Genomic DNA, 20,497 nt, shown 5'->3' on the forward strand with positions numbered 1-20,497 from the left:
TTGTCTGGCATTGCCCCAAATTAATTTCTCCTTCAGATCTTTTTCTTTTCACAATTTCTAGAGTATTTTTAAATACGTTTCTTAGATTCCTCAGGACTTACTCTCCCTCACTACTGCCACATGCTTTGTTAACTTAAGGAAACCAGATTCCTAGCCTAAGAGCCTATTGATAACATATCACAAACCCTTTGATAAGTTCTAAAAGTTGTTCTAATACATCACACATGTAGATATACAAAGGCTTAAAAATACAGGTGAGTCCCATCTAGTCTCTGCCAGTGACTAGCTATGATAGTCCTATGTTCTCCAAAAAGTCTAGCTATTAACCAATCAGAAAATAAAAGTATTTAACAAGAAGGGATGAGGGACAGAACACTGATTTGCACTTTGAATGTAACCTTCCTGGTCATTCTCTGCATTGCATGTGATTGTATTGGCCAGATAGAGGGTATCCCATCTTCCAGCTCACAAGATCAAGACCATTGATGGCTTGTGACAAGAGATACATGCCACAGGAAGCAAGTTTCCATCAAGTCACTTCTGTTTGTCCCAGTCTTTCCACTGATTGCAATCTGACCATGAATATTAGATACGGGGGTCCCCCTCCTGGCTACCATCATTTCCCTAGTAGTTTTCCCTAGCTGCCTAAGCTTCCAAAATATGTGTTGGCCTCATCGGATACTTAGGCTAAGTCTACACTCAAAACATTAAAAGTACTTTAAAGTGGAAGTATGGCCATTGCACCAGCACAGGGAGAGAGTTCTCCCCAACACTATGTAAACCACCTAAACGAGGAGTGCTACTCTCCACGTTGGGAGCCAATTTACACTGGTGCTTTACAACATTAACTTCCTACACTTTTGGGTGTGGGGAGGGATGTTTTTTCCACATCCAAGCCAGAAAGATGCAGCCCAGTAAAGTGGCATTGTAAGACATGGCCTAATATTCAGACAAGGCTGTGACTGAGACCATATGTCAGTGGCCTTCCAACTTTTGTACTGCTAACTCCTTCCAGATAAACATTTGTGCAACCTGTCCCCCACCTTTTAAATATATGAAAAGGGGTTTTAATACCATTATAAATGCTGGAGGCAAAACAGGGTTTGCTGGGGATGTTGACAGCTTGCAACCCCTGCCACAATCTCATGACCCCTGAGGGGTCCCAATCCCAGGAGTTTGAGAATTCCTGCATAGATAATAGCAGGGATTCTAGGATACAAGTGAGACTGACACCTTGTTACTACTACTGTAGCTAATCTGTCTGTTGCAAAAGCACAGTAAAGGACAGTAGCACCTGCTACACATGTCTGTTTCCTAGACTGCTAGATGAAGAAATAAGTGACAAATAGGGTAATGCAAAATAATCATTTTATTTAAAATAAAAAGCAACAGTCATCTTGACAAAACAATTAAGACCATCACAGCTCTGCCTGGCAGAGGACAGATAAAAGCAGTTAGTGGCAGTGATAGGGCTTGTAACTGTCAAATGAATCAGAAGGCTCCATTGCTCCTCCAAAGAGGAACACACAGCACTGTCTCTGGAAGTCCAGTGAGCACAGAGGTTTCACAGTGCCACCCATCTATCCCCACAGGATGGCTAGGGATTCAAGAAGACGTCTTTCTAGGAAGCAGTTGGGAGAAGCTGGCATTAATCTGATCACAGAGAAAGGAGGAAGGGAAGCCACAGGCTGCCCCTGCCCTATGTATATGGAGCAGGTATCTTCAAAGAAATTAGCAAAGTATGAACTGTAGCTATATTTCAGACAAGATTTCACCAGTCACTTACTTTAACCTGGAGCAAGGGAAGAGGGGATAAAACTGTTTCACATCAGCTGCTAAATGGGGGGGGGGGAGGGTTGGAGGAGAGGAGAGGGAAACCCACAACACAAAACAAACAGTCCCAGGTCTCAGATGTTGATTGACTAAATGGAAAGAGAGGATAGCAAAGCTGACATGCAGTAGCAAATCTGGGATCCAAATTCAGCAAGTTTAGGCACCAATACCTTTTTATCCCAGAGTTCGAAGAAATCTACTTCTACATTTGGCACAATTCACTAAGTGGGCACTGCTGAAGTCATCGCTGACCAAGTGCCCAGAAGCACTGAACCTTTGTGACCCCAGCACTTGTTAGTGGGAGGAGCTAGTGCTAATTTTGAAAGCATTGTCCAACCTGCTTAAAAGGGCTCAGCCATATTCAGTCATTTGTAACACCTTTTGCAGAAGGACCAAAGTGTTTTACAAACATCAGTTCAACCAAAGTTCACAACATCCCTGCAAGGTACATATCCATTCTTTCATAGGAGAGGTCACCTTAGCTCTTTGGCTAAGGTCACAAAGCATGGAAGCAGTGGACCTAAAAAGACAACCCAGCAGTCCTAAGTAAGGCTGGCTGGAAAACGAGAATTCGGTTTCACCAAAAATATTGAGGTGCATTTCACATTCCAGCAGGCTAGTCAATCCCTTTCTCTTGCTCTCTGCTGTTGAAGCTGTTCCAATTTGTATAAATCATAAATTATTCAGCAGATAATTGCCTACTGCTATAGGCATGTGATTAAGGACACACCAGGGATACAGGAAACTCAGGTTTCAAGTCCCAATTTTTAGGCAAAGACCTAAACTCTAGGTCTCCTGCATCACAGGTGCATGCCTTGGCTATTCGGAGTCTGTGTGTCTAGTTTTGAGTAGAAATTCTATCCTATAGTTAAGGAACCTTCCCAACAAAATTTTCATCAGACCCAATATGCAGAGTCAGCCTGTTCCGATGAACATTTCTGAGTATCTCTAGTTCAGAATCCCAGCCATTGTACCAGGTTGCATGAACAAAGCCAATACTTCTCAGGTGAGGCAAAGGATGGCTTTGTGGAAGTCATTTACAGTTGCTGACATTACCTATTTTCAAATGTTACCTTACAGACCAGGGCTATTCAACATGCGGCCCACGGTGTAGGTTGGGTTTAGGTGCAGTTTGGGTTGATATGCATTTTAGCAGCTAAATTCCAGGACAGTCATTACAAGTGCTGTCATATGGGTGGAAATCAATTAAATATTGCAGTTTATTAATATGAGCAGAACTGACTTAAATGGGGCCTGTGTATTGTATAGTCTTGCCTTAATTTTTGTATTCATGCCCATAAGTGTGAAAGTAGTATTTGCATATATTTGCATGTGTGTGCAACCACACTTAAGTTGCGGCCCTAGGCATGTATTGCAAGTATCATTGTGGCCCCAGGGGCTTCCATAGTTGAGTAGCCCTGTTACAGACCATTCAATACAAGGAGACTGTTTTTGTTTTAATTGACAGCTTTATTGTCACACTGCTGATCTATTTGTTCATAGGCATGGAGAAGTGCTCTGCACTTTGGAGCACCAGACTGTGCTATTGCTGGAAAAGGAGAAGCTTTCTTGGCAGTGGGAGGCAGGTTGGTTTCCCCATGTCAGACTTCAAGGGCTCAGGATCAGATTTCTTTCATACAGCTGTACTTCATCTTAATATTTTACTGTAACCATGCTGCTCAAGAGAATGACCTCTGAATCAGGCAATGGCCCAAACCACAGCCCTAAGAGCTTTGTAATTCCCATACTGTTAGGAGGGGGATACCCTCCTCAGCCTGTAGCCATCACAGCCCCCTATTTGTTCTAAGAGAAGCTTTCAGCCTGCTCCATTTTTATGAAGGTAGCCTGCAGCAGGCTTTGGGCAAGCTGCCAATGTGCCCCTTGGCCAGGGAAGCAGGATGGTTTTGACACAAAACTGCCTTTAGATCCAAGCAGCCTTAAGGTAGAGTCTGCTGCAGGAAAGACTGCAGCAGTTTTGAAAAAAGTCTGCATGGTTGTTTTCCCACTGCCACAAATGCACCCCTTGATTTCCTGCTTAGAGATGTACTGATGCACCACTTGCCTCACCCACAAACTCACTTCCATTTCTCTGCTACATAAAAGTGACTGGCACAAAGGAGACTTGGGAATGAGGGTCTGTATTGCTGATGAGCCAAGATAGGCAGGGCTCACTTTTACAACAGATTGTGTCTTGTCCTGAGATGGGAGAGGGATCATAAATAGTAAAAGACAACATTAAAAACAGCATTCAGGGGGTCTACTTTAATATACTGCATACAGATAATTCAGTTAAGTCTGGCAAATTCAGCCATTAGTGCAGTGGTCCCAAAACTTTTTACCTCATGGCCTCTCTTCTCTACCCAGAGCTGGCAGTGAGGCTGTGGCTCCAGCTTTGGGAGAGGGGACCCACAGACAGGCGTAAAGCGGCCAAGGGTGGGGCAGGGCAGGAATGGACTGTCAGATGAGGACCGAGGCCTGCAGCTGGGGGCTGTGATGCACAGTGCTCCTCCACCCCTTGTGAGGACTGGTCCAGGCCCCAACTGCAACCACCTGAATGTTATTCTGTAGCCCCTGAGAGGGTGCGCCCCACAGACTGAAAATCTTAGTGCCTAGGCATTACCGCTTATGACAGAGAGTGCAATGTCCCTCTATTTTCAGTTCTCACACCCAAACAGCAAGACTGAAATGAAGTAAATCCCTCATCAGTTAGCGCTCAGGAGGGTGCAAAGAGAGATAGCCCAATTAGCTGGCTTTTGGGTGCAGTGTTCATATCAGAGAAAAATGGGTATTTCTCTGCCCCTCCCAAGCACAGCCCCTAAGGTGGCTAGGAGCAGGTTATGGGAAAGCTTTAACGCACAGGTCCTGATAAATTAATCTCAACCATCACAGTAGACTGCTTGGGGATGAGTGTTTATCTTGGCACAATACCACTGTATGAAACCAAGCATCACATATTATTTTAAAATGTTTAACACAAAATACCCACCCCTCCTTTACTATTTTCCCCCTACAGCTAAGGTTCATGGGTAGCTTGATAGACAGCGACTTCTACTATGCAAACCACACACCTCTTGTACCTTCAAGCTCCAGTACTACACCCAAGTGCCAGTTCATCTTTTTAGACTTAACATGGCAAATACTAAGCATAAGTAAGTATGATCATTGCTGGGTAAGGTGTAACTATGCTATTTTGGCTTCGAGTGTACATAGATTAATAAGACCACAAAAGGTGCTTCCAACAGTTAGTCATTTCTCATCATTTGAAATCACTTCAGTGTTCAGAATACATAACAGAGTCTGTCTCCCTTTCAGCATTCCAGTACCGTATTCACTGGATGTCAGTGTAGAGAAAAGGTACCAAGATCCTTTCCTAGTTTTATCAGTACAAATAAACATATGACAGTATCAAAGCAGGGTAGGTTTCCGGATGTAGCTTCTGGTTTTAAAACAGTTCTTTAAAAGCAGGTATCAGACTTTTCCTTGCCAGTCTCATGAACTGTAAGAAACATGGCATGTCCTTGCCCAGAGCTGGGTTATTTTCAGGTCATTTAGTGCATTTACTTGGGGGCACAGAAGAGCACTAAGCATTGCACAATAATTCAGACGTGGGAGCCCCCCTCCATTAGTTAGCAAAGAGTCATCCTTAGTCAGCACATGATGGAAGATAGGAATTTGGATCAAAGTAGAACTGGTGAAAACTTGAGAAAGATCATATTTGTAGATAGGAGCTATGGGGTAGAACAGAGCTGGCTGTTAATGAAGCTTCAAGTGGCAGATGCTTCTAGATGGTTCTTGTTGTCTCAAGGATGAGCACGGCTTCCGCAAGAGTCCCTAATCCTGTCAAAAAGAGTACAACTGCCTGTCAGGACTATAACCTTTCCTCCAATAACACAATGCAAGACAGCAGCATGCTAGTTAATGAAAGGACTAAGGGTTTTTTTTTTATAGAGCTGACAACAAGCTTGACAAGGCTTAGAAACAATTCTGCTTATACTGACTGTATTCCTCATCAAAACTGAAGAACTCTCAGCCAGCACTAGAGTATCACCTAAGGATATTAAGCCAAGCATGAGCTGCAACACAGGCAGGTCTGGAAGAGACATCTTGGAAACAGAGAGGGTTCTTGGACAAGGTGCTAACTTATAAAAGTCTTTATCAAATATTAAAAATAACATTTTCACTGCAAGAGACTGAACAAAAGGGATGGAGCTCTGTAATACAGCTTGAATTTCTAAGAGACCTGTGTTCATTACCTTCTGCTGCTTATTCTCAGCCTTAAGTAAGAACTGTCTGCTAGGACTGAAAATTGGGAGTGGGATTAGAACCTCAGCTGGGAAAGAATGTACTAGTTCATCAACTCCAAACATTTAAGGAGAGCTTGGTGTTTGGACTCAACTCCATAGGACCTGCATACAACTCAAAGATAATAGAGGTTCAGTTGAGTGCTGTGTCACTGAAAGTTAGATAGCTGTATACCTCAAGACAGCAGACAAGGGCCTACATAGGCACATTGGCCATATCTGGTAAGCAAGGTTGCTCCGACTGGGATTATGTGCTTTCCTGCTAATTCATCACAGAGCTTGCAACCTCAAGACAGATTCAGAGCAACCCAAAGTCTGTGATGAATTATTACAGGATGCATAAATTAATATGAGGTGGTGTGTGGTTAACTTGTATGTTTTACCAAAGGGAATCAGGAGGAGGATGGTATTTAAATCCAGCATTTTGCCAGAGATTTTTAGTAGTAAATATCTCCTAAATGCCTAACATTTTTCTGATCTTTCTTACCTTGGAGCCCATGGATGGGAGAAAGAACCTTTTCCCAATACATTCATACCAAGGGAAGTCTGTTGTCATTTATTTAAAGAGTCTCCCTCCACAAATCAGCTAAAATCTCAGTCTTGGACATAGCCTTTTTTAAGTGTTAAAACAAGGCCTTAGAGTGATGTTTGTATAATCTGTTAATTCTTACAAAAATTGAATAGTAGGCAGAAGTAATCTGGCAACAGTGAAGAAAGAAAAACTAAGTATACAGTTGCTTGAAGCTTTTCAGTTAGACAATCAGGTGATCAAGCCTTGTACTCTGCTGGTTATTCCTCTCCTTGCCAATTTATCACACAATTATGCTCCTCAATGGGCACAAAAATCGGATATTCTGTATTCCCCAAATCATAAGGCCTCCCCCATCAATCAAAGCATGCCTTCTACATTCAAAAAAATAATGAGGAGAAAGTTTTAAAACGGTTTATTAAATAACGTAAAATTTCTCCTTGGCACTTTCTTTTTTGAAGAGAAAAATCTTAGGTTCCTGTTTAGAGCAGGCCAAAGTAATTAGAATTGTGGAGGAGAGGATTATCACCAGTGGCAAGCTGTTTCAGAATCTAGGCAGTCCCCTCAGCCTCTACACCCCTCTATTCCATCCCATGCATGATGGAACAACCTAAACTAACCCAGCCATCTGTGCCTTAAAATATTTTTTGCTTTGAAAAAACAGAGCTGTCACATCTGGTCACCTGGAGGAGCTGCGTTCTTTGCTCACACAGTCATCTTGAGAGGTAGTGTCACCATTACCCATCATGCTGCAAGTTCTCCTTTTTTTCCTCCTATGCGTCATCCCTTCAGTCTCAGAGCCAGAATCACACTAAATACAGAGACAGACAAAATAAAAGTAAACCAATGCAGGAAAATACAAGAATTCAGTTATTAAATCAGAAGATCCAACAGTTAACCACACCTGTGCTAGTGCAGGTTGACTCTCTCAAGCTTGGCACTCTCTGGTGTGGCAACACCAATGGTCCAGCGTGATTTTAGTTCTCCGGATGTCCATTTATTAGGGGTGTGGCCAAGTTTCCCATGGTCCCAGCAAATTTGTTTACAGCCACCAGTCCTGGCTCAGTGTTTTGAGCTGTTACTTAGCTCTAGTTTACCCCTAAATGTCTTTTCAGAGTTCAGTAAGTAGAAGAAGTGTTAGCAATGCTGCTAAACAATTCTAACCTCCCATTTGGCAAATTCTTTGGTTCAGCTTTGGTCAGATTCAGAGGGTGCTGGATTAGAGAGGTTTAACCTGTACAGTCACCAGAGAAGTTATCATGAAGCTCTGGGGAAGAACATGTATACTTTATTCCAAACATACTCTATTGTATAAAAAGGACTAAGAACTAGAACTTCTAGATCTGTTCCCTGCCTTGCCACTCACTGCAACTATAATTAGACTAAGATTTTCAGGTACTCCAATCAAGTATCCAAAGGCTCCAGATTGTCATACCGAGTGGTTAGCATTTTCTGGTAAATCAAGTCATTTACGATGTCTCAAGTTGGGCAAACAAAATTAGTCACTTCTGGGGAAAAAAAACAAAAAAAACCCCAAAAAACAAAAACCTTGGCACTAGCTCTGTGCCCTTGTTCCCCATCAGACAATAAGGACAATTTTACTTGTCTATTTAAGGCAACACAGAAGTTCATAAAATGAATAAAAAGCCACAGTTAAAAGGTTCTGTGCAAGTACAAGCCAGACAAATTTTCTCAAAGGCTGCAAAGGTTGGTGGCAACTCAAACTCACCTCTCTCCCACTAAGAATTTTTAAGCATTTTCTCATTCAGGTTTCTCTGAACACCTGAGAGAATTGGTTATAAGATACAGTAAGAGTCAATTAATAAATATAGCTATTCAGTGGCAGGGCAATACTGTGAAGGATGGGAAAGAAAATGAGAAGGGTGTTTCCAGGTATCAGAACGTGAAGAGTGTGTGGAATAAGGGACCAAACAGAACTGGAGAGGAGGCAGGTCCTATATGAGTCCCTTCTCATGGGTGAGACAAGGCCCCAAAGAAGTTGGAGCATATCCATATGACTTAAAAGGTAAGATCTGCAAGGAGCTGGATGCCAAAACAAAAATGGGAAATCAGAGGAACCATTAGAAGATTGTGCTGCCTTTTTTTTTTTTTCCCCTCCAAACCAAGTATACAGAGCATAAAAAGTTTGGGTAGCAAAGAGAATCAGGAACATCTCAAAGCCAAACTTGTTTTGAAATGGGTCACCCCTCACAAAAGACTAAAGCTGTCATCAAGACCCTTTATACTTGCACACAATTATCCTCTGCAGTTTAAGATTTCACACTGTAGTCTAACATTTATTCAGCTTTTATCTTCAAATTCACCTGAGAGTTGAGAATCAGGAAGATTGTTGTTTTTTGTAAAAATATGTACAAACAGATACAACTCTTTTGATAGTGATTGAAAAGAGTAGTGTAGTTCATGAGAGAAGAATCATCTGCACCAGCAATCCTTACCTCTGAATCAGAGTCCGAGGAGCTGGAGCTAGAGGAACTAGAGGAATCACTGGAACTATCAGAAGCGATTCCTGTTGATTCCTGTAGATCAACTGAATCAGCCAATACTGCCAGTTCAGGATGCTCCTGTTTTAGGATCCTAAATACAATAATCATGATTAGCGTTTAGAACACATACTGAGAAACAACTGAATGGGTGCAGTGTGATTTTAATTTACACCAGCATGTTAATACATCCCCTAGCATTGTGCAACTTTATGCACTCTAGTTCTTATGGCTTTTTATAGTTTTCATTGTTATTTTACTCTCAATTTAATATTTTAATACAGAAAATCAAAAGAGAGGACATTAACATTTCTAAGGTCCTCCTGAAGGGAGAACGGAATTAGTAGCAACAACAGAGTTACCTTTAAAAACAGAATAAACTGTGCTTGTATTCAGAGGCTATTGGTGAGAAAGAGAACTAATTTAAACATTTCCATAAGATACTAGGATTTGGACACTGGAAAGCACTAGAAATATATATTAAAAAAACATATGAAACCTTTCACTTCCAGATTACATGGATAAACAATAGCCACTTCAAAAGTGACCCAAAGTTGTTGAAACAAAAAACAGGACTGTGTAGCACTTTAAAGACTAACAAGATGGTTTAATAGGTGATGAGCTTTCTATCACTAAAGTTGTTGCTAATTTATGACTAGTTAAACTGAATCTCAGCAGTTCCCACAAGAGCAGTGTCAATGTCAGAAGAACCACCATCACAATTAGCCAAAGACCAGTTTGAATGGGAAGAGATATTCTCACCACAGTAGTAATCTCTGCAGATCAGGAGAAAAGACACATCCTTTCTAGGGAATAGAGGACTCCCATCTCCATGCCCACTAACATAAATCCTTTCACTGATCCTAAATTCCCCTTAAAAGCTTAAAGCAGCAAATCCCAGCATATCGGTTCATCTAGCACCTGCTTAAAAAAAACTGAACTAACTAACGGAACGTCAAGGTCACATAGCACCAGCGGAACACATACCACATGCTAAGAATCCCTGACTTAGAGCATTAGTTTAATGACCTACTGCCTCTACATTTTATCATGCTTGGATCCTTAGTTTCATGCATGTCATTTAACTCATCAACTCAGCCATGCAAAAGGTGAAATCTTTGTATCAGAGCCTTCCCCAGGTAGCAAGACTACGTGCACAGAGGAAAGAGCTGAGAAAAGTTGCTGTAAAAAGCAAGACATAGGTTAGAAAACTTGTGTTTTCCCCTAGGAAAGTCGTACGTGAGTATGTACTGTTAGTGTTACACCAGCTGCATATCTTGTTTTGAAAGAAAATGTTTGGACTATCACTTCAACTGCGTGGAAATTAGAAATATGAACAGAATGTTCTGCACCATTACCTGTACCACTTCCTTGATAATTTTGGCCTTCCTCTTACTGTCTTGTGCCATACCACTGGGAAGTTGGTACAGCTGGCAAAGTTCTGTGTGATAGCAATGGTTGTATCGAGATTGAGAACTACGTGCCACCAGCCACCTACAAAATGCAATGCAAGAGCAACTTTTAAATATACTTTCTTATACTGTTTAGCTAAAGTATTGTAGATACATCTAGCTAAGGTACTTATATGGTCCCCATTGCCACAGTATCTGAGCATCTTGCAGTCTTTAATGCGTTTGCCCTCAAATTTGCTTCAACAAACCCTAGTGTTATTATATTACAGATGAGAATCTGAGGCACTGAGAGATTAAGAGGCTACCTCAAGTCAAACAAGGTGTCTGTGGCTAAGCAGAAAGAATCAAGTTCAGATCTAAGTCCCAGGACAGGGTCCTAACCACTGAAATATCCTCTCTTTTGAGACAGAATCAGCAATAGCTAATAGAGCCCACATTATGGAGGTGGGGTTGCATGAATGTTAAGAACTTTCTCTTGTTATGAATGTGTGTGTGTGTCTGTGTGTATATATATATATATAAATAAATAAATAAATTCATAACTATCGTGTTAAGAAAGTTACCAATCCTTGTAAAAAGTTTCACCAATACATTTATAGTACAATAAAATAGTATGTAATCAGTTAATTCAACTGCTCATTTTAGGGATTTAAATGTTTTGTTTTTCTTTTGAGTGTCTGGATCCTGATTGTGGAAGTATGAAGGTGTGACATTCTGACATCTTCCCTGTAGAGTGACAGCTTTCACACATACTCAGCTAAAGCAATATACAGAAGGCTGCCTGCAGGCTGTTTTCCTAATTCTCTTATTTCAGAATTCCCCCTGGACTAAGCCCCTATTAAAAACTGTAATCCCTTGGCTCAGTACAGTATTCTTCAAGTCCAGTGAGAGAACCTTCCAGCATACTCCCAAGTCAAATCTTCATTTTTGATTAAGTGGCATTTGGCTGTCTGGCAACTGACAGCTTGCTTAACTGCAAATGCCATAGTAACCCAAGCTGCACAAAGCTCCAATGTCTAACTGCAGATCAATTTTCATCCTTGAGAGTTTATCATCTTAAAGAGTTTCACTACTTCTTTATAATAGAGGTTTTTTTTCCATAAAGTGGTGAAATTAGAGACTGAAGTTCATATGATCATGTCGCAATCTCAAAAAAAAAAAAAAAAAAAAAAAAAAGAATAAAGCCAGGATTTATAATGGAAACTAGGGGGCTGCATCCCCTACTCACTACACTCACCAACCCCCTCTCAGCAGGGAAACTCCCGGGGCTGAGGCTGCCCTGGCCCAGATCTTCCAAGGCCATCTCAGACCTGGTTCTTCCCCCTACCTCCAGCTGCCAGGGATGGGCGGAACCACATTGAGCCCAGCTCTCTCCCCGATTGCAAGGGGGGGGGGGCGCAATTGAGGCAAGGGCAACCCCTGCTCTCCCTCCTTTCCCCAAGCCTTGGAGCCCCAGCTCTGTCTCCCCAGCCGGTGAGGTGGGGAGGGAGGGAGGAGGGAAGGGTGGAGGGGCTGGGCCGGGTTGAGGCCTCAGCAGGCTGGGGGAGTGAGGAGGGGAGGGCGAGGTCAGGCCATCCCTGGCTCTCCCCTCTTCCCCAGCAGCCCTGGCTCTCTTCCCTTGGCCACTGGGGGTGGGAGTGGTGTGGCGAGGCAAGGCCAGGCCCCCCCCCAGCAGCTGGGGTGGAGGGGTTGGGCTGGGCCCAGCCAGAGGCCACAAGACTCCTACCACCCCCAGAATGGAGTGGGGCAAGAGGGAGGCCGCATGGCTCCCCAGAACACCAGAGGAGGGGGGAGGCTACGTGGCTGAGGGAGGGGCTGCGGGAGGCAGAGTGACACATTACGTCACTGTCATCCCACAGGAAACATATTTGTGTGTGTGTGTGTGTGTGTGTGTGTGTGTGTGTGTGTGTGTGTGTGTGTGTGTGTGTGTGTAAACACACATACACACACACGGCTCAAAAGCCTTCTTAATGAAGTAATAAAAACACATTACGTGCCAAATAAAACACTGCTAACATGAAAATACTACCCCCATTTCGCTGAAAAGTAGACAAGCATAGAGGAGGAGATAAAGGATTTGCTCAAGGTCACATACCAAGTCAGGAACAAAATACTAGAATTCAGGTGTCAAATTCTCCTGCTCTATCAGAGAGATGTACTCCTTCCCCTCACAATTAAAGGAGGTATAGGTCTGCATCAATTTCATAAAAATGTTATGCCCTTTTAATAGAGAAACTTTTAGAAGCTACAACATAACCTTGCATTTGAAATTTAAGTCATGGATTGAAGTAGATGGATAGTGTCTGTCTGCACCTTTGCATGACTCTTTCCTCATACCTCCTGTCATTTGTTATGCTGTCAGCAACAGCAAGGGAGAATAAGAGAAAGTTACGGTCTTCAAAAAGATCTCTGGTCTTCCATGCTTTACTTCCTCACTGTATAGCAGCGTTTCCCAAACTAGGGTACTGGGCCATGGGAAAAAAATAACAGGCCTCAGTGTGGCTGCCAGTAGGGGAGCAGAGTGGGGCAGGCTAGGAGGAGGTGGCGGCAGGTGGGGAAGGGAGAACCGGCCGCCAGGCAGAAGGGTTGGGGGCAGCGGGACTGACCTGGGCACATGCAGACCCTACAGACCCTGGCAGAGGAGTGAGTCTGCCTGCGGATTCCATCCACCCTCCACCCCCAACATACCCTCCCTTGAGTAGTTGCGAACTGCCTGGCAGGTAGACACTCAGGCAGCGTGATCTACTATCCAGGCAGTTCGCAGCTATGGACTGATACACTTAATTATAATAAAACTTACCTAATTAGAAAATACCAGACATTTTATATGCAAATAAATATTACTGGTCCTCCAAAAACTTGTGAATGGATTTACTGGTCCCCGTGTTTAAAAGTTTGGGAACCCCTGCTGTACAGTTTAGCTCAGGATCACTTCCCGAGACATCCAACATTACGGATGTTAGAAATTGTATAATTGAATAGTCACGTAATTGCATAAATATTATCAGTTATACAGCTATTCGATAGTGTAACTGATAATATTGGGGGGCAGAGCCAAGAACCAGTGTGCTCCGGCTTATGGATTAATCGTTTACTCAACTATACACTAACATCCCTATAACATGTAGTGTGCTACGTTCCACTTGTTATGCCATCAATTCCTTGTAACAGGGGACCATGCATGGTACTTACGTTTTGGATATTCAGAGCGCAGCACAAAATGGTTTGGAACAATGTTCTATAGAATTCAGTTTTTGAGAATGAGGGCCACGTGAACAAGCTTGGATTCTCTCTCAACAAGGATACATCTAAATATGTGTTCTCTCATGCTACCTCAGATTTATATTGGAGACAGTCACACATACCTGGCACAAAGACGGTCTCGCCTGGTTTCTGCACAATTTCCAGGGGTTTAAATTCAGGAGGCCAGGTAGGGAGCTGTGTCCTAGGGTATATGATACTGAACCAAGTGATGGCTTCATCTTGTTGATTCCCTCCTTCTTCCCGTGTCACTTTGATCAACTCTCTGGGAGTACTGGTAGGGAAGAGGCACCAGCGCTTATGTCCATGAACTAAGGCATTCCAAGCACTGGTGCCCAGAGGATCAATATGAATTCCTGTTCCTGATCGGGGTGGGCCCATTACAAACCATCTGCACATGGGAGAAAAAACATCCAGGAGCATTACAAGAAATAATTGCTTTCTTCTAGAATCATAGAACACTAGAACTGGAAGAGATCTTGAGAGGTCATCAAGTCCAGTCCCCTGCCCTCACGGCAGGAACAAGCACCATCTAGATCATCCTTGATAGATGTCTATGTAACTTGCTCTTAAATATCTCCAAAGATGCAGATTCCACAACCTCCCTAGGCATCTTATTCCAGTGTTTAACCACCCTGACAGTTTTTCCTAATGTCCAACCTAAACCTCCCTTGCTGAAGTTTAAGCCCATTGCTACTTGTCCTATCCTCAGAGGCCAAAGAGAACAATTTTTCTCTCTCCTCCTTGTAACACTCTTTTAGGTAACTTTCCGTTTGGTTAAGCAAGCATGTTTCTTCCATTTTAACCTGCCCTTGAAATTAACATGGATCTTTATATACTTCTGCTTGCGCACCAGAAGCAGAGTTGGCAGTAAAGCATGACTATAGTGATTGTTTATTTTAATACTGCAGGAAAAGGTGCATAATGTTTTTGCCTAACTTAAGCACAACCAAAATCTCACTGAAAGTCTAATAGTAAACTTGACCGGAGTAACAATTTGAAAATTTGAAGGCATTTTACAGCATACAACACGGCTCTAACTTAGCCATTCTTCTCAATTTACAGATGAGGAAACAGTGGCACAGAGCAACTTGTGTAATGTCACATAGCAAACCTGTTCCACGAGCTGGTAACAGAACCCATGAGTCCTTTCTCTCAATTTTCTCTAATCCTCTCAATTTTGTATTTGTAGGATAATCTTTCATAGAATCATAGGACTGGAAGGGACCTCGAGAGGTCGAGTCCAGCCCCCCGCCCTCAAGGCGGGACCAAGCTCCGTCTACACCATCCCTGACAGATGTCTATCTAACCTGTTCTTAAATATCTCCAGAGAGGGAGATTCCACCACCTCCCTTGGCAATTTATTCCAATATTTGACCACCCTGACAGTTAGGAATTTTTTCCTAATGTCCAATCTAAACCTCCCCTGCTGCACTTTAAGCCCATTACTCCTTGTCCTGTCCTCAGAAACCAAGAGGAACAAATTTTCTCCTTCCTCCTTGTGACACCCTTTTAGATATTTGAAAACCGCTATCATGTCCCCCCTTAATCTTCTTTTTTCCAAACTAAACAAGCCCAGTTCATGAAGCCTGGCTTCATAGGTCATGTTCTCTAGACCTTTAATCATTCTTGTCGCTCTTCTCTGTACCCTTTCCAATTTCTCCACATCTTTCTTGAAATGTGGCGCCCAGAACTGGACACAGTACTCCAGCTGAGGCCTAACTAGTGCAGAGTAGAGCGGCAGAATGACTTCACGAGTTTTGCTTACAACACACCTGTTGATACAACCTAGAATCATATTTGCTTTTTTTGCAGCAGCATCACACTGTTGATTCATATTCAATTTGTGGTCCACTATGACCCCTAGATCCCTTTCCGCCATGCTCCTTCCTAGACAGTCACTTCCCATCTTGTATGTATGGAACTGATTGTTCCTTCCTAAGTGGAGCACTTTGCATTTCTCTTTATTAAACCTCATCCTGTTTACCTCTGACCATTTCTCTAACTTGCTAAGGTCATTTTGAATTATGTCCCTATCCTCCAAAGAATTTGCAACCCCACCCAGTTTGGTATCATCTGCAAACTTAATAAGCGTACTCTCTATCCCAATATCTACATAATTGATGAAGATATGGAACAGTACGGGTCCCAAAACAGACCCTTGCGGAACTCCACTTGTTATCCCTTTCCAGCAGGATTTAGCACCGTTAACAACAACTCTCTGACTACAGTTATCCAGCCAATTATGCACCCACCTTATTGTGGCCCTATCTAAGTTAGATACTTGCAATCAAAGTAACATGGAAATTAATTTAAAAAAAAGTAGGTTGCTTGTGAGCAACCAACAGAAGAAACTGGAATACCCATCCCATCCCCACCCTATGGATATTGTACCTATACGGTGGTCTACGTTTCTCTCCTGCATACTGGAAAAGGTCATCGGTGAAAAACTTGGGTACTTTGTAGTCTTCCAGGAGTTTCCTGCGCTTAGGGTGCTCTCCATAGCTGCTGTCAAAGATGTAGAGGGGACTGTCATCACGTGTAGTCTCCATATACTCTATGTAATATTTCATCTTCATCTTCACAGAGTACCCATCATTGTCCTCACCACACTTGAACTTCTGGTTTCTGTACTTGCGCTTCAAGCGTTCTAGAGTCCACTTCTCTTGGGCAGACCAGCCCATCTGAGCATTCAACAGGACTACAGGCTTATAAGGCTTTTCATATCGCTCAACAAATTCTTCCACCGATAAGTGGAGGGCATCTGCCCTTTCCACATTATCCTGTAAAATAAAGGAGTAGTTGGGAAGGAGAACTTCAGTGAACTACAAACTATCCTAATCATCACAGGCCAAGTTTCTAAAAATTGGTGTCTAAGGTTATGTCTGCACTACAGCCCTAGTAACACAGTGTAGTCATTTCCTACAGGAACAGACTAAGGATGTCAACATCTAGACCAGTAGTGCTCAACCTTTTTTCATTCACGACCCCCAGAGCCAGGAAAATTTCTGTTGAGAAAAAAAACAAATGCTGGGAACATTTTGTTGCAGTCCCTTTAATTTAAAGCACAGGTCTGCTCCCCTGTCACTTCCCCCGCATGTACATGGGGCACCTAGCTGGGAAAACAAAATGCCGGACAGACTGGATCTAAGCGCTGCGACTCCCCCTGGAAAATGGCTGCAACCCCCAAGGGTCACGGGTTGCGCACCGCTGATATAGATGACTGCGCGATTAACTGATAAGCCTGGGTTTATTGGTTAATCTTGTTGACTACATGCACTCCCCCTCCCACTCTATATCAGAGGCAGCGAGGGGAAGAGGGGAAGGTGGAATCTGGTGCCCGTGAGGAGCCAGCTTTTAAGCTGGCTCCCCACAAGCACTGGATCCTATGGAGCTGCCACCTCCTCACTCCCCTGCGCTGCTGCTTCTCATAGAGAGGCAGTAGTACAGAAGGGTGAGGGCGGGGAAGGCAGGAGCTGGTACACATTAAGGATGTTAAATACCAACTAATCAATTGGCAATGCATTTGCATCGACTATTCGATTAGTCGATAGAGTGCCTCCCTAGGGCTGTTGCTATACTTCAAAGGCTAAAGTGCCGCAAGGCACTCGGGGTCAGCTGGAGACTCCCCCGCTGACCCCAGGCTCCACATGGCTCTGCCACTTTGAAATGCTGCGGGAAGCCCAATGTCAGGTTCCTAGCAGCATCTCAAAGTGGCAGTGCTGAGGACGCAGCACTACTGCTTTGAAACACTGTGAGGAGCCCAGCATCGGGCTGCACATGGTATTTCAAAGCAGCAGTGCTGCATGGAGCCCGGCGTCTGGCCCCAGGCTCCAAGCAGAGCTACCACTTTGAAGTTCCACCTCCTTTTCCCCCACCCTTGCTGCCTCTTTCAGATAGAGGGAGGGGGGAACTAGTTAACCAGCCTGTCAACTATCTTGATAAGTATTTGTTTATCAGATAGTCGACTAGTCTTTCACATCACATCCCTAGTACATGCGGGAAGCAAGTTTCAAGCTAGCTCCCCGTGCATATTGGCTCTTGCTGCTATCAGAGGCAGCAGCATGAGGAGGCAAGAGGGAGCGGATACACATAGACAGCTCCCCTCGAGCACCAACTCCACCTGCCCCCACCCTGGGCTACTGACTTTATCAGAGGCAGGGGGGAGGGAGGGAAGGCAGAGGAGTCTGCTGTGGAACAGCCTCTGTCCGCAGCCAGCTCAGGCTCACCACGGACAGAGGCTGCTCCATGGGATGCTGAAGCATCCTCTGTCCACAGGAGGTTCGGGCCCCCTGCAGACAGGGGCTGCTGTGTGTGGAGGGGGGGGGAGGGTAAAGTAGGCAGTTCCATGGGAGTGAGGCTGGGAGCACAGTGACTGCCGGCCCCACCTCTGGGGACTATCAAATAATCGTGTAACCATTAAAATTTGATGAATGTTATGACAATTCAGTTACACAATATCTAACATCCTTAGACAGAACAGGTTTTTCTATTGCTGTAGGTCATTAAGATTCCCAAACAGCGACAGCTAGGTTGAGGGAAGCATTCTTCTGTCAACCTAGCTACGTCTAACTGTTCTTTACACCCCTGAGTGCTGTAGCTATGTCACCCTAATTGTAAGTGTAGGCCAGGCCCAAGAGGCAGCTGATAAATTTACATGAGCTAGCCCTACACTTGTATTCAAATCTAGAGGACATGGAGATATTAGGCATACTGCATGCAATTTTAGCCTTCCCTGCACAATACTGTGGTGTTGGACCCAACTGTACTAAGCCTCTGTCCCTGCTCCTATGTACATTACTAATAACATAAGAAACATACATGAGCATATTTAAATTTTGCTTAATGCTCTTCACGGTAGAGGTGACCCAAGATTCACAAAGGATGAGGAAAGCCATAGCCTGAAGCCTGGCAAAAAGTTACCCCTGCACAGAATTTTACTCTGTTAGTTATGATGTGAGATATCTATTTCATCCTCCTCGAGGCCATGGAGAAGAGATTTGGAAGCTACCTTTGAATTAAGTGGGCATGCCTGTGCAGAGTAAAAATACACACCAACTATAGGCACCCAGAGGTTTTCCCAAGTCCCTTGTCAACAATCACGGTTTTAGTACTTCCCCCCCTCCGCCCTCCACCCTTCAAGTCTCCCCTTCAGGTCTTCCTCAGATGTTTCTATGAACTTCCCACACTCTTTCGATCACCTATTTCAATGCTGTAGGAGTAAAAAAATCATGCTGCACGAGAGCATTAACCAGGTGACAATAGCACTTTTCTATTTACAAGCATTTTCCCTTCCTTTAACCCACTTACTGCCCATTATCTACAGCTCCTACCACCACATTCTTCCATACTCCATCAAAAATGTGCCTGAGGAGCTTCCAGGAAAGGGAGAGCTCCATCAGACCTGAATCCTAGGGTTCACTGAAGAGCAGCAGGAGGCACTCCCTCCTCCTTTTTCCTCAAGGTAAGGAGGAAGTTACTTCTATTAAGAAGGACATGAGATGCATACCAACCCTTTTCCATGATTTGGTCAGTCTTTGCCCTCTTGTTTGATCCAGTTTAAACTAAAGTTCCTTGGGCCTAGGTGTCGTAGCCACTTCTTAGATGCTTGTGAAGTACCAGCAGCACCTCTAACTGTGAATAATTTGCTGGCTACAGAGGACAATGGCACAGCACCATGCTGCTCTCCCAAGCCAGCCTCTTGCTTTTAGGGAACTACAAAGCCCCACTGCCCCAGCCCTTTTTATAGGTGGGGCAATCAAGAGAGTCTCCTAGCTTCCCCAGAGACGCTCCAGCCCCATGCCTGTGGGGTTTTTCGGTTAATCTCGTCGACCACTCACATTCCCACCTCCTGCTGCCTGCCTCTCTATCAGAGGCAGCAAGGAGGACTAGGGAGCACAAGCCAGTGCCGAGGGGAGACAGCTTAAAAGGTGGCTTCCCCAGCACCGGCTCTGCGGTGCTGCCTGTCTCCCCTCATGCTGCTGCCTCTACCAGAGGCAGTAGGGGCAGACGAAGGCAGGGGAGGCTGCCACAAGGCAGGCTCTGTCCCCGGGGTACCGAGCACCCCGTGGACTGAGATCACTCTATTCTGATTGCCCCCCAGAGGGGCTCCGCCACCCCACACTGTATCAGAAGCAGTGGTGCAGGGCGCTCCCGGGGAAGGGGGCCGGAGCGCATTGGCTGTCGAACATCCCTAATGCCCAGGTCACGCTTGCCAAGGAGCCCGCCCCTGGCCCGGCCGTTCTCTCCCCTCCCGGCTCGGGTCTGGCAGGAGCCGAGCGCGTGCTCTCCCGCCCGCTCCGTACCGTGCAGGCCGCGGGGCTCAGCGGGAAGGACTCGCAGTAGTTATGGCGGGTCCAGTCCAGCGACTCCTTCAGCTCGGGCCGGGCGCTGCGCTTCGCCTCCCGGATGCGCTTCTTGCTCTTGTGGTTCATGCTCGGCGACCCGGGGCCGGGGCCGGGGCCCGCCACCTCCTCCGCTCCCGGACGGGCCCCGACAGCTGCCTCCGTTCCAGGCCCCAGGACCCGCTGCGGATGCCGCCGGCGTCGCTAGGGAATCCCGGCCCGCCGCCGGCTCCGGTCTCGGACTGAGCCCAAGGGCCCCTCCGCGGCCTAAGGACTTCGAGAAATTTCACCCCTGCCGCTACCTCTACCTCAGCAA

General features: G+C 44.7%; 1 protein-coding gene across 1 annotated transcript; it reads right to left on the reverse strand.

The window, feature by feature from the left end:
- Positions 1–1,351: 1,351 nt before the first annotated feature.
- Positions 1,352–20,489, reverse strand: JMJD6 (jumonji domain containing 6, arginine demethylase and lysine hydroxylase). Its single transcript, XM_075903583.2, has 7 exons — positions 20,143–20,489; positions 16,232–16,620; positions 13,942–14,228; positions 10,523–10,658; positions 9,120–9,258; positions 7,347–7,474; positions 1,352–5,670 (listed from the first exon to the last, which is right to left on the reverse strand). The coding sequence occupies exons 1-7, from the start codon at positions 20,269–20,271 to the stop codon at positions 5,634–5,636; spliced, it is 1,245 nt and encodes a 414-aa protein (XP_075759698.1). The 5' UTR covers positions 20,272–20,489; the 3' UTR covers positions 1,352–5,633.
- Between the last annotated feature and the right edge of the window lie 8 nt (positions 20,490–20,497).

This window comes from Pelodiscus sinensis, chromosome 20, assembly GCF_052426305.1.
Source record: "Pelodiscus sinensis isolate ZL-2025 chromosome 20, ASM5242630v1, whole genome shotgun sequence".
In the NCBI taxonomy this organism is placed as follows: Eukaryota; Metazoa; Chordata; order Testudines; family Trionychidae; genus Pelodiscus; species Pelodiscus sinensis.

Coding starts and splice junctions, on each gene's coding strand:
- JMJD6 (XM_075903583.2), bottom strand. CDS start 20,271: ATGAACCACAAGAGCAAGAAGCGCATCCGGGAGGCGAAGCGCAGCGCC. Junction 7,475..9,119: donor CCTCGGACTCTGATTCAGAG/GTAAGGATTGCT, acceptor CTCTGTATTTAG/TGTGATTCTGGCTCTGAGAC. Junction 5,671..7,346: donor AAAGAACGCAGCTCCTCCAG/GTGACCAGATGT, acceptor TCTTTTTGACAG/GATTAGGGACTCTTGCGGAA.